Source organism: Mauremys mutica, chromosome 4 (genome assembly GCF_020497125.1).
Source record: "Mauremys mutica isolate MM-2020 ecotype Southern chromosome 4, ASM2049712v1, whole genome shotgun sequence".
In the NCBI taxonomy this organism is placed as follows: domain Eukaryota; kingdom Metazoa; phylum Chordata; order Testudines; family Geoemydidae; genus Mauremys; species Mauremys mutica.
Genome location: NC_059075.1, coordinates 92,699,651 through 92,713,894, shown reverse-complemented (window position 1 = coordinate 92,713,894; position 14,244 = coordinate 92,699,651). Strand labels below are relative to the sequence as shown.

Here is a 14,244-nt window from a genome sequence, read left to right as displayed (position 1 = left end):
CACTTTGTCCTTGAAAAATTGCATACACAGGGTCTCTAACATTAAAGACTGCAATTCACTTATTCCCATGCACATGTCATAGCAACAAGAAAGCCTTCTTTTGGGCACTGAAAAGACAGAGAACACATTACCAGGGGCTCAAATGGAGGACCCATAAGGGCATCCAGCATTAAGGTCCCACAAAGGAACCATTTCTTTCACCAGTGGAAAGAGACAGATGATTCCTTTTAGATCTCACCACCATGGAGTTCGAGAAAATTGATTTTCCTGGGGTCAAAGGACAGAAACCTAAGACTGCCACTAAGTGGACTTTCAAGGACTGAGACACAGACCAGAAGACTGAAGAGGTAACAGACACTCCAAAATGTTCTGAATGCAGGCTAGCATTGGTTGATTCCTATGGGCTAAAGAACAAATCAAAAACCACTTCCACTTGACCCAGTAGGTAATTCTGGCAGAGTTTTCTACTACTGAGTAGCACCTGTCTAGCAGCTTCCAAACAGCATTCCTCTTCTTCATCTATTCATGCAGCATCCATGCTGTGAGATCCAGACTGCTCAGCACTGGATGCCAAATCTGACCATGGTGTTGAGTCAGTGGGTCGGGAAGAGATGGGGTATACTCTCTCTCGGGTAAAATTACTTTGTCTAATTAAGAAAATGAACCACAACTTTAAATACAGTGGCTTAAAACATCCCTTAAAATTAAGTGATGTTGTTTCTTTGATAATTTGCTAGGAAATTTGCAAAACAGATAAAATTAGTTAGAAGCTGAGTTCTAAAATGTCCTCAAATTCCGTTTTTTATAAGATTAGAAAATCAACACTGTACTGGCCAAGCTGGTGGAATCAGAATTCAACTTCAGTTTGAGCATGAATTTTGGCATGATTCAGCTTCAATTTGAGAATAACCCAAGGAATGAGTGGGACTGGCGGAAAAGCATACATCAAAATCCCCAACTGAGATGGAAGGTTAAGGAGCTGGTACTGAGACCCACTTGAGAGAAAAACTGAAGACACTTCTTGTTGTCTTTTCTGACAAACAGATTGATGGTCAGAATGCCCCCATCTACAAAGATGGAGCTTAGCACACTGTTCTTCAGAGACCACTCATGATTCTGGAAAAGATTTCTGCTGAGATGATTGACCAAATGATTCTGGAGCAGCTGTGGGAATGACATTCTCCTTGATGGAAAACTTTATTGCTTCCTGACAAAGCTGCTTGGAGCAGCTCCTCCCTGCTTGTTCACTTAATACATTGCAGTGGTGTTGCTGGTGATCATATGAACTGCTGTGTCTTCAATCTGCATCTAAAAAGTTCTGCATGCATTGTAAATGGCCTGAAGCTCCAGGACATTCACATGAAGGACAAACCTTGGATCTTCACTGTCCTCAGATGCACTCCGCAACCTATTGTGGAGACATCAGTAACTATGGTCTTGATTGGAAGAAGACGGGCAAAGGGAAGACCTTGGCGCACACACTGATCCATCCACTCTAAGAATTCCAGGATGTGACGTAGCACTTTCCACTAGGCCATCCAAGGATTGATGATTCATGCAATATATCAACTTCAACCAGCCCTGAAGGGGACAAAGGCACAATCTTGTGTGCTGGACTATGTAAATACATGGCGCCATATCGCCTAGTAACTTTAGGCATACAGAAATTCTAGCTGAAGGGTGAGAGCAGAAGACAGGCACAGGCAAAAAATTGTTTGAAATCATTCATTCTGTAGAAACGCCCTCAACAGGGCCAAGGACACTGATGAAGAAGTCATCAAGGCTAAATGATCCTGAATTAGTGAAGAGTTATGGAAGACCGGCAAAGCAAGCCCACTGGGTGGAAACAGTCGATGATGACACTGACTTCACTGGTACCAGATTCAACGAATGCCCCATGAATGGTACAGAACAAAATGGTATGGAGTCCAATTGCTCTTGCCTCAGGTCAGGAGAGCAGGTGGACAGTCCTATTCTATCCCGCGTACTGGAGGAAACACAGTCCCAGTCCACACTCCCTTTAGAAGGGGAGGAATTTTTCCTAGCTGTGGAATGGCCTCAGTCTGTTTTATGAGTCCTTTTCCTAGGAGAACCAGACAAAGAAGAATGATCTCTCTTCCTCCTGGGAGAGGAATCAGAATCTGGTTAAACAACAGTCCATTCTGGTTCAGACACCCTGTGGCAAGCCTAACAATCAGTGGATGTGTCTGGTGCCAAAAGAGGCCTCATGGCCTACTTGAGAAAGTGCTGCCTCAAGCTCAAGTCTCTAGCCACTTGCATCCTCTTCTTGAAAGCCTTATTGATGGAGCACCTTTCTTTAACTCGTCCTTCCCCAAGCACAAACAAACATCAAGAATGGAGGTCACCAGCAGGAATAGCCACTCCACACAAATGGCAATGTATAAAACCTGGTCAAGGCATCAGAACAGCCTAATTTCTACTAAGCTAACTCTAAGGTACTAATACAACTAATTATTTAACTTTATACACAAAAGCACAGAAAATAATGACAGAGAACTGTGAAGTAAAATACCACAAAAATGCTCCAACTCAAGCACTGGGTTGGGGGAGAAGGAACTGAAGGTGACTGGGGTGGGGCTAGGGCACCACTCCTAAGAGTACCACTAGGCAAAGTTTTACGTCTTGGTGTGCTGGGAACACATAAGTGAGTGGAATATGTGTCTGCAACCACTCAAAGCAGCAGCATAAATCCCTACATTGGTTGCACTGTTACTCCTAAAAGGCTGAGCAAGCAAACTAAAGAATTCAAGCAGGCACAGTTTCTAATACATGGGCAAAATGTAGAAACAGATTAGCCCCACTTTCATCAGTAAAGCACACATGTAGGATTAAAAAGGTATATAAAGGATTAATTAGTTTAGCTTGGCTAAGAAAATATATGTGGCTTTGTAGCTTATATAATATGTAGGTGGTTAGCAAAATGTAACAAGGCCTTGAAAATAATATGCTCAAAAACTAGGAGAAATGTGGCATCTAACAACCAAAGTTTTAGGAAGGATGCTAAACTTGTAAAAATCTTGTCTACTCCAGGCTTAAGGGGGGGGGGGGGGTCAACTCCGAACTGTCCAAAACAGTCAATCTTTTAGGTAGGATAAGTGTCAATATGACATCATTTATTTGTTGCATTGTATAAAGGAATCATGCTCTCAGGGGTATTTATCAGATCCTACCTGACTATACTGGAGCTAGCCAGGGTGACGGGATTATCCCTGGAAATGATTCTTTTGTGAGTATTCTAATCTAAGGCTTATAAATGTTTGTTACTGTATGGGTGTAAAAACTGCTTATTGCTTAAGCTTTTGGATACGTTAAGAACAATTATACAAATACCATTCAGACTTTAGATTTAATAAAGGGTTTGGATGAATTGGTGTCGTGGTAATAACGTGTATTCTTATTATCATTAATAATAATTCCAAAATCATACAACTTTAAAAATAGTATATGGGCAAAGTTTTCACCAATGTCTAAGTGACTTGGGATCTTAAGTCCTATTTTCAAAAATAACTATGCATCAAGATTTTATGTGCTTTGCTGAGAAAATGGGGCAAGTCTGTTCCTACATTTATATCATAAACCTCTTACAGTACTGACTGCATCTATAGTTCAAAATATACTTTAAAAAAAACACTCTCACTACACTAATATTTGTACAGTTATTTTCTTGGTAAAATATGTTTGTGAGAAAAGTATCTGGGTTGAATCCAGAATCTCTCTTACCCTGCTTGCCCTGTTGGGCAGCTGTACAACAAAATTCTCCCCAGTGAGAATTAAACATAGAACTCATGACAGCAAATGAAAGGATTAGCAAGTGCTGAAGACTTTGCACCTACGTATAATCAACATGATCACAGTAAACACAGCAAATGAGAATGTGAGGAGAGAAGAGGGATTAAACTATTAAACAAAATCTCTATTTTCAAATTACTCCTGATGGACATTTCATTAAATAGAACCTCTTATAAAAAGAGAGCTAATCTCTATAAATCCAATTACATCTCTATTAAAATTGAATACATTATGTTTTTCTATGTAAATTTAACAGTGCTATAAATTTGATGGAGGAAATAAAAGGATCTAACATTTAGAGAAGGCTACACTATTCATTTATTTATTAAAGAAGTAGATCTTGGCCTGGATGGCAAAAGGCACTGTTTATTGTGAAATAAATTGTCTCTCTACTCCCCCCAACCCTCTCCCCATTTATATGCTCTCTTATGCTATATAGTCTCTGAACTGCATGTCTCTCCCCTCTACTTCCTTGCTGTTCTCCGCTCCAAATTCCCTATTAGAGCTCAGTTCTGTGAGGTGATGAGCACACTTGGTTCTCATTCAAGTCAGTGGGAGTTGAGGGTGCTCAGCAACTTACAAGACCAAGCCATTATCGTCTAACATTAGTAACATTATCTAAGTGCTTGTATAGTATCAAGGGTTATAGCGGTGTTATTAGCTTTAGACAGCAATGCCCTTAGTCATACAGCATGCCAAGCTACCCCAAAGGAATTTGAATTGCTCAATGTCTATAGTGCTATGCACCCGCAATGCAACCCAACTTACTGAAATGAAACTGCAGTTACTGGAACAAGACAGAAAATTCAAAGTAATAAATTTCAAGTCTCTTTCCAAGGGTTAGGTTTCTGGCTGGAGGATTAACACAATAGTTTTAGAATAGTATCAGCATTAACAGGTTTGGGGGTCCCGCCCCCAAATAGTCCAATTCTCAATATATTTCACATACAGATATAGCTATGAGTTACAATACAGTATAGATCTGTTATAATTTATTTCTACCCCAGTCCTGCAAGCTGCTCCATGTGGGTGGACTTGTGTTCGCAGCATGAAGGCTGCAAGATCAGTAGATCACACTTATTATCTCTGAAAAAAAATTATTTTTAAAAATGTTTTTAAACATAGCTTTACACAATTATAAAACTCTGGGAAGTAAATAATATAATCTTCTACCAAACAGACTATTTACAAGGCACCTTATAATTAAATTACAGCATGTGCACCTACATGCATTTGTCCCTCATAATCCTTTGATATGAGGCTAACGCCTTCTCTCTATGAGAAATTCTTAAAGTGACTGTAGGCACACAAAAAATCATACACCTACAAAATCTGAGCACTCTTAATTTAGAGATATTACTTTTTCCTACATAGAAATACTTTTTAAATGCATGTATTCAACAACAAGCACTATACATGTAAGGTACAGTGCTATACAACAGAACTAATATCTAAATTATAACTTGGGTAAGAGGTTACATGTTAGTTTTCCAATGTACAGACTTGCTCCACGTGATGAATGTGTCCAAATTCTATGGCATGAAAATAAATATTTATGACAGTCTGACCTTTCCTTGTTTTACATGCTGTATTTTTTTCATATTTAAAGAAAGCTAGAAAAAAATGCTATTCTGATAAGAACTTTCCATAGTCCACATTCTCTCTATGCTGAGAGCACAGCGAGTAAATTTCAATGGGTACACGAAAATTATAAAAACACTGACTGTCAATGTAACCACAAAGAAAATAAATACAAGACTAAAATGTTTAATAGGGAGCAGAATAATTGCACCAACATAATAATGCTGTACAACTGTCAGTGCCTGATGTACAACCTGAATCAGAAGCAGAAAAATGACTTAGTAGTAGATCTATGCAAGTTTCAGTAGGGTCATACAGTCTTGGTCCATCACTTTTCAAAGCACAAAAAATAATACATCAATAGCCAAAACTATAATATTCTAGCCAACATCAGAGCTAATAAAATCTCTAAGTAGGGAGCTATTCAACACCTTGCAGGATCAGACAATACCTATTGAATTGTGCTCTTAGCTATGCTAGACATCTAAATGTTAAGAGCTTGAGCCCCAGGCATGCCACCTGGGGACTGGCACTCCTAGCAGGTACCAGGTGACTGGTACCTTTACCCTCTTCCAATCCTGAAGGCTGCCAGGAATTGAATTGGGGAACAATAAAGTGCATGCTTAGGTCACTTAATTTTTCATTTCCTCTCTTTTATGAGTTTGTGTCAAGCACATTGTGTGTGTGTGTGTGTAGCAACTCTTAACTGCTTCCCATTGAAGATGTGTGTGCAGATATTTGGGGTTTTTTTAGTGCTTAACTGGGGTCAGTGATTAAGCAACAGGGGAACTGGGAGGCAGAAGTGGAACTGCTAAAGGAGAACAGCAGCTGTGCATGAGCCTCTCTTTGTTGTAGGATCCTCACTGAGAAGATTTTGGGTATGTCTGTGCTTCAATAAAACACCTGCGGCTGGCCTATGTCAATTGACTCAGATTCTATAGGGGCTATAAAGTAGCAGTGTAATGTTCAGGTTCAGGCTGGAGGCCAGGCTCTGGGACCTCTACGAGCCATAAGTACAGGATTCACTTCACTAGTCCCTGAAGTTCACTGAAACTGATTGGAGTTGAGGGCACATAGCATCTAGCATAAGTTTACATACACGGTAGAGAAAATATAAAGAAAGGGTATCTATAATCTCTTCTATAGAAGATACCACTACAAATGCCACATTATTTCCAGCTGCTTAAAAAGAGAAATTTGTATATTAGGTTAGACAAGGAAAAAGGCACTCTGCACAGGAAGTTACGTGTAATTGATACATAGACTTTTGTTTTAATGGCTTTTAATCTAACAAAAAATATACACCATGAAGTTTAAAAAAAAAAAAAGCTCTCTTTTAGAAAGTCTCTGCTTGACAAATGCATGGTGCATTAGGAGAGAATGCAACATTCAAAACATAATTCTGGAGGGAACTCACTGTAATGTACAAAACAAACTTACTGCCAGTGCTGTAAATACTCAAAGTCAGCAAATTATATCTAAAATCATTATCAACTATTTTATTTTACAATTAATGAAATGATTACATGGTCAATTTGAATCAAATTACTATTTACTGTCTTAAAAGTTGTACTTTCAAAACACTTCGGCATTATTTTTCATGGAAGAGAATTTTAATATTCATTAAAAAGAAAAAACAAGGCAAAAAAATAGAATAAGCACCTACCTGTAATACCGAGACTGTAAGTAGGTTGAACAAACAGTCTTTGACACGTGGCTGGCAGACCCAAAGTCTATTACTTTAACCCGGTATGGCTGCCGGACAGGATCCACCAACATAATGTTCTCCGGTTTGAGGTCAGCATGGATTAAACCAAGACTTTTTAGTTTTTTCAGTGCAGTGGCCACCTGTTGCAGAATAGGCCGTATTACTTTTAGTTGTAGAGGGCTGAATTTGTTTTGCTTCAGAAAGTCATATAAATTCTGTTCCAACATCTCAAACACCAAGCAAGTATGGTTACGATGCTGAAAGCATTCATAAGCTCTCACAAAATTAAACTCATCTGCATTTTCAGTACTTAGTCTTGCTAATATGCTCACTTCTATTTGTCCTTGGCGTGCATAAGAAGGATGATTCTTCAAAATTTTGATTGCAACAATCTCATTTGTTCCTCTTGTCCAACATTTTACTACTTGTCCAAAGGTCCCTCGCCCAAGGAAATCCAGGACCTCATAAGTATTTTTCACAGAGCACAACACCTCATGCTGTACTAACTGATAATCTCCATCTCCACCAGTACCACTCTGTTTTGAAGTTGCAGTAGTTGTCACAACCGTCACTGGGTTTCCCATATTTGCTTGCAACATTGCAGGTAATATAGACAGTTCATCAACGATCTGCATTGCGCTACTTTGATTATTCAACTCTTCACTCTTACGCTTCAATCCACATCGCTGGGATCCATCCAGTAAATCTAACCTGGTTCCCTGTGTACCTGTCTGAGGTGCCTCAACTTGAGGTTGTTGCGCCTGCGCTGCTAATACATTTGTAGCACCTACAGTATTTTTTAAAGCAACAGCACTTGTCTGCAACAAAAAGTTCTGTCCTCGAGGTCTGTCAAATGGGTTCTTAGTCTGAAAATAAGTACTAACCCTGTTGGGAGAATGAGCAATTCCAAAGTTTTTACCATTCACATAGATCCGTGGGTAGATTCTTTCGTGGTACACACAACTGCTTGGCTCTACTTTGAGTTTCTTCACACTACAAAAGGCACTTGACTGGGTTTGATAAACATATGGTGGATAAACCAAGACTTGTGAGGCCATACCTGAAGAAGGAAGTTGGGGGGTGGGGGGGAAAAAAGAACAAACCACAATTTAAAGTTTGTAGCAATTTCTTCCTCTGAGAAATTAGAACACTCAAATTAACCACTTCAGTTTGCCATTAAATGGTTTGATACTTAAATTACCCAAGTAAGTGGTTCCCAATTTTTTTTTACACCAAGGCGACCCACCAACTCCATTTTGTCTATTTTGGCAACCCACTCAGAGTCCAAATTCATCATAGGCCAGTATCCTCTCCCTCCTCACCACTCTGAAGGGGCACTGACCACATGTGGCAGCATGCTCTGCCCTGGCACTGCAACCCTAATCCCAACCCAGTGTGGAGCAAGGTTAGAGAGTGAGCCCGCCTCACATACACCCTGAAGCTGCAGCTCCTGTCCCATGAGGCTCGGCCCTGTTCACCACTGTACGGGACGGCAGCGCCATTAAGGTTTAGCCTGGTTTCACATTGCCTCCATTCTCCGCCAGTGTGTGTAATGTATACATTTCAGGAGTTTAGAGTCATGGCTACTGTACATTTTGGACTGGTTGTACAGGGTGGCGCTGGGATGGTTTGCAGCAGCTCAATAACACCATCCTTTTTTGGGAAGGGGAAGGTAATCTTCTTGCACTACGGAATCTAAGCTTTAGTTAAAAGAACCTAGCTCTCATGGCTGTGAAGATAATCTTCAAGTTATGAGCAGAGAACAATCTGATGCAGTGATGTCTGCCTGAGTCTACAGATAGCCAGCAACAATAGCTCTGGGTGTGAGCATATCCTAATATCCAGGGACAGCTCTAGCTTGTTTGCCACCCCAAGCACAGCAGACAGGCTGCCTGCGGCAGCACGCCTGTGGGAGGTCCGTCAGTCCCGCGGCTTCGGCGTACACGCCGCCGAATCCATGGGACCGGCGGACCTCCCGCAGGCGTGCTGCCACAGGCAGCCTGACTGCCGCCCTCGCAGGGTCCGGTAGGGTGCCCCCTGGGGCTTGTCGCCCCAGGCATGCGCTTGGAGCGCTGGTGCCTGGAGCCGCTGCTGCTAATATCCTGAAGTATTAACTCAGAAACTGGTTAATTTAAAACGTCAACATTGCTACCATTTCACTATGATAAAAGCATATATGAAAGAGGGATGATCAGCTAACATCATTTCTATCAGAGCACACAAGAGGTGAATTCTATTATGAAGACCTGCACAACTCGCTGTAAACGATTTCTTATTTTTGATGTGTCTAGTAAGTGAGACATAGGCTTTGTGTCCAGGACTTGCAATACACTCACTCACTCTCTCTCTCTCTCTGTGTATATATATATTTGAGAATATTTAATTTGTGTGTGTGTATATATATATATATATATATATATATATACACACACACAAATTAAATATTCTCAAACCAATGTATAATTTATAAATGTACCATCTAATCCTATTACAAAATGTAGATGCTTACTATACTTCTGAACTGTACACAGAAAATTGATTGTATACCAAACAGAAAATCTCAGATATCTGTTGTGTAGATAAAATATTTAATTAATCTTACAGTACTATCTATTTAGGTGTACCCTAAAAATACAGCAGCATATAAAACATTTAAATGTATTTTATAACCCAACATTCCCAAGAAATTCCATGGGAGGTAGCTTTACACAGATACAAAAGTACTGTACAATGAAAAAAGATCTGATTTACATATACGCTGCATCAAGTTAAATCTGTCCTGTTTTCAAGGCCCTAAATCGGAGGTGGGCGAACTATGTCCCACAGGCCGGATGCGGCCTGCGGGACCCTCCTGCCCGGCGCCTGAACTCCTGGCCCGGGAGGCTAGCCCCCGGCCCCTCCCCTTCTGTTCCCCCGCAGCCTCAGCTCACTGCGCTGCCGGCGCAATGCTCTGGGCTGTGGGGCTGCAAGCTCCTGGGGCAGCGCAGCTGCAGAGCCCGGCCTGACCCAGTGCTCTGTGCTGCGTCATGGTGTGGCTGGCTCCAGCCGGGCAGTGCCACTGTAGCACCGCCAGCCCCCGGTGCTCCAGGCAGCATGGTAAGGAGACGGAGGGGGGTTGGATCGAGGGCAAGGGAGTTTGGGGTGGTGGTCAGGGAGTAGGGGTGTGGATAGGGCTCAGGGCACTCAGAGAGCAGGGAACAGGGGTTATAATGGGGGCAAAGGAGAGGAGGGGTTGGATGGGGGGGCGGGGGGCAGTCAGGGGACAGGGAGAAGGGGTGGTTGGATGGGGCAGGGGCCCCAGGGGGGCAGTCAGGAATGAGACGAGGGGTTGGATGGGGTGACGGGAGGCAGTCAGGGGAGGGGGTTCTGGGGGCTGTCAGGGGACAGGGAGTGGGGGGGTGGTTGGGGGAGGGGTCCTGGGGGGGCTGTCAGGGAACAGGGGGGTTGGATGGGGCAGGAGTCGGGGGGGCCGTCAGGGAGCGAGAAGCAGGGGGGGTTGGATAGGGGGCAGGGCCAGGCCAGCCTGGCTGTTTGGGGAGGCACAGCCTCCCCTAACCAGCCCCCCATATAATTTCCGAAACCTGATGTGGCCCTCAGTCCAAAAAGTTTGCCTGCCCCTGCCTTAAATAATACCATCCTAGTCCATATCTCTAGCTTCATCTCTTATTCATCCCAGAACACCATCCCCTCTCCTCTGTAAAGGATACCAGCCTCAATGCCTCATTCATCTGTTTCTTCCACAACAACCTCCTTGTTTATAACATGCCTTCCTCAATCAGGGTGGATACAAATAAATGTGGGGTTTAAAATAACATTTTTTAAATTTAAATTGTGTCTTTTTTTTAAAAATTAACCTATTTAAAATTAAATTTTAAAGTATGACAACCTATCTGTTAAGGTTTAAACTTACCATAAATTATTAAATTATTTAAATTAAATTAAATATTAAGCAGTACACATTTGCTGCCAAAGTTATAAAGAAAGTCAAGCCACTGAACTGATGGAAGTCAAGGTCTAGGCACACAGAAGCAGAATTGGCTGAAGTGCTAAACCAGCTTTACACAACAGTAACCTTTTGTGCAGGTGCAGAGGGACTATTTCCTTCATTTGTGTTTATTCAACTAATTCAGTTCAATGATTAGTTCATTCAAAGTTGAGAAACTGATTAGAAGTTGAAAAAAAAAAACAGGAAAGCTTATTTTTCTTTTCCAATCTGTGAACAAAAACTAAGTGTGAAACGATGAGATCTACTATTTCTAAAATCTTGAACATGGTAAACTGAAATAATCAATTCAACTCACTAACTACAGAGGATACTACTTTTGTATAATCAATCTCTTTTAAATGCAAAACTTGTTTTGATAAACTTTTTTCCATATATGTCTGGTACATTTAAGGTAATTTTATGTAACTAATAAAAAAACAAATGCTGGTTTTGTACATTTTTAACTGAATTCTAATTTCCATGGAAATAGTGCTGGATACAAATAAAAATTAATATAGTAAATACAAAAATGCATCATTCACTATTTGCTAACAATAAAAAATGTAAAAATTAATAATCTTAATCAATGTAAATTAAGCGATATAATTGCTTAAACAAATGTGAACAGATATAGTGTATCCTCCCAGGTAGCAAAGGGAAGCAACAGATTCAGTGTAACAATGGTTACCAACCAATGAGAAGTGAACCTCTCTTTAGGAAACTACCTAAGTAATACAAATGCAAAACAAAATTAAAATTGATTACTTGAATCAATGCTTCCTGCTTGCTGATTTAAATAATGATTAAAACCAATAATTTAAATCAATCCATCCTGTCCCAAATATAGTCCAAGCCAGCAGCATTTCCATTCAATTCCCTCCTAAAGACTCACTTCAATGACACTTGCCAATAGTGAGTCAACCAGGACTCCTAGTCACTCCCTTTTTAGGGTTTTCCAGCATCTCATCCACTCTAGGTCTGCACTGTTCAAACTCATCAGGGCACAGACTGTATATATTTTATCTTGTACAGCAGTAGTTCTCAACCAGGTTCTCAACTAGATGGTAAGTTCAGAATTTGTGTATTGATGTGTCAGAATCCTACGATCAAATAAAACATGAATTTCTACTAATGTTAGCATATCAGACTAAAACCATCATTGTTTTTGTATTACGGTCCTGCCGAGAAGCCCCACTCAGGATCAGGACTCCATTTTGCCTATGCACTGTACTGAAACACGTATTAAGATACAATCTGTCCCCAAAGAGCTTACAAATTAAATGTATTACTGTATATGTCAGTAGCATGCTCGGTGCCATACAACAGTGGTTCTCAACCGTTCGAGACTACTGTACCCTTTCAGGAGTCTGAGGTCTTCCAGAAGGTACATCAATTTAGCTAGATATTTGCCTAGATTTACAACAGGCTATGTGAAATGCACTTGCAAAGTCACTACAAACTACAATTTCATACAGACAGTGACTTGTTTATAATGCATCCGTTTTTCTCAACCTCGGTGTTGCGATTTATAATTACCGGTATATAGTAAAAATGAGAAAAATAAGTAATTTTTCAGCAATAGTGTACTGTGACACTTTTGTATTTTTATGTCTGATTTTCTAAGCTAGTAAGTGAGGTGAAACTTGGGGTATGCAAGACAAATCAGCCTCCTGAAAAGGTACATAGCTGCACTCAAAAACAAAAAAAAAAGCAAAATTTTAGAGCCTACAAGCCCACTCAGCCCTACTTCTCATTCAGCTAATCGCTAAGGCAAACAAGTTTGTTTACATTTACAGGAGATAATGCTGCCCATTTCTTATTTACAATGTCACCTGAAAGTGAGAACAGGTGTTCGCATGGGATCTTTGTAGCCGGCATTGCAAGGTATTTATGTGCCAGATATGACAAACATTCCTATGCCCCTTCGTGCTTTGGCCACCATTCCAGAGGACATGCTTCCATGCTGATGACACTCATTAAAAAATAATGTGTTAATTAAATTTGTGACTGAACTTCTTAGAGGAGAACTGTATGTCTCCTGCTCAGTGTTTTACCCGCATTCTGCCATATATGTCATGTTAAAGCAGTCTCAGATGATGACTCAGCACATGTTGTTCATTTTAAGAACACTTTCGCTGCAGATCTGACAAAATGCAAAGAAGGTACCAATGTGAGATTTCTAAACATAGCTACAGCACTCAACCCAAGGTTTAAAAATCTGAACTGCCTTCTAAAATCTGAGCGGGACAAAGTGTGGAGCACCTGGGAAACTTTAAAAGAACAACACTTCAGTGTGGAAACTACAGAACCTGAACCACCAAAAAAGAAAAACAACCTTCTTTTGGTGGCATCTGATGAAAATGAACACTGGTTGGGCTGCACTGCTTTGGACTGTTATCGAGCAGAACCCATCATCAGCATGGATCCATGTCCTCTGAAATGGTGTTTGAAGCATGAAGGAACATATGAATTTTTAGCGCATCTGGCAAGTAAATATCTTGTAACACTGGCTACAACAGTACTATGAGAACACCTGTTCTCACTTTCAGGTGACATTGTAAATAAGAAGCAGGCAGCATTATCTCCTGCAAAAATGTAAACAAACTTGTTTGCCTTAGCGATTGGCTGAACAAGCAATAGGATTGAGTGGACTTGTAGACTCTAAAATTTCAGATTTTTTTATTTTTGAATGAATTTTTTTGTATGTAATTTTACATTGGTAAGTTCAAATTTCATGATAAAGAGATTGCACTACAGTACTTGTATTAGGTGAATTGAAATATACTATTTCTTTTGTTTTTTACAGTACAAATCTTTATAATCAAAAATAAATATGAAGTAAGCACTGTACACTTTGTATTTTGTGTTATAATTGAAATCAATATATTTGAGAATATAGACAACATCCAAAAATACTTAAATAAATGGTATTCTATTATTCTTTAATTACGCAACAGCCCTAATATTTAGTCACATCTCTCACTTTGGTGTGATGGGGGAGGGCCTCCAAGAAGTCTGACAAAATATCTTCCCCTTCTAAGAAGACTGTGCCTTGTATTGTCTATGTGCCTTCTTCACTCCAAAAAGTTCATTTTATAGTAAAATAAATCCCCATAGTCTGGGATCCCTGAAGTGATTGTTTCTTTTTTAATCAGGAGTT

At 40.3% G+C, this 14,244-nt stretch overlaps 1 protein-coding gene across 4 annotated transcripts in view; it reads right to left on the bottom strand.

The window, feature by feature from the left end:
* The window catches only part of HIPK3 (homeodomain interacting protein kinase 3), a 162,009-nt gene that overhangs the window by 95,544 nt on the left and 52,221 nt on the right, over positions 1–14,244 (bottom strand). For all 4 annotated transcript variants that reach the window (XM_045014289.1, XM_045014292.1, XM_045014290.1 and 1 more), the window contains one exon: positions 7,058–8,159. In XM_045014289.1, the coding sequence (XP_044870224.1) occupies positions 7,058–8,159 (1,102 nt within the window). The remainder of the gene's footprint in view (positions 1–7,057; positions 8,160–14,244) is intronic.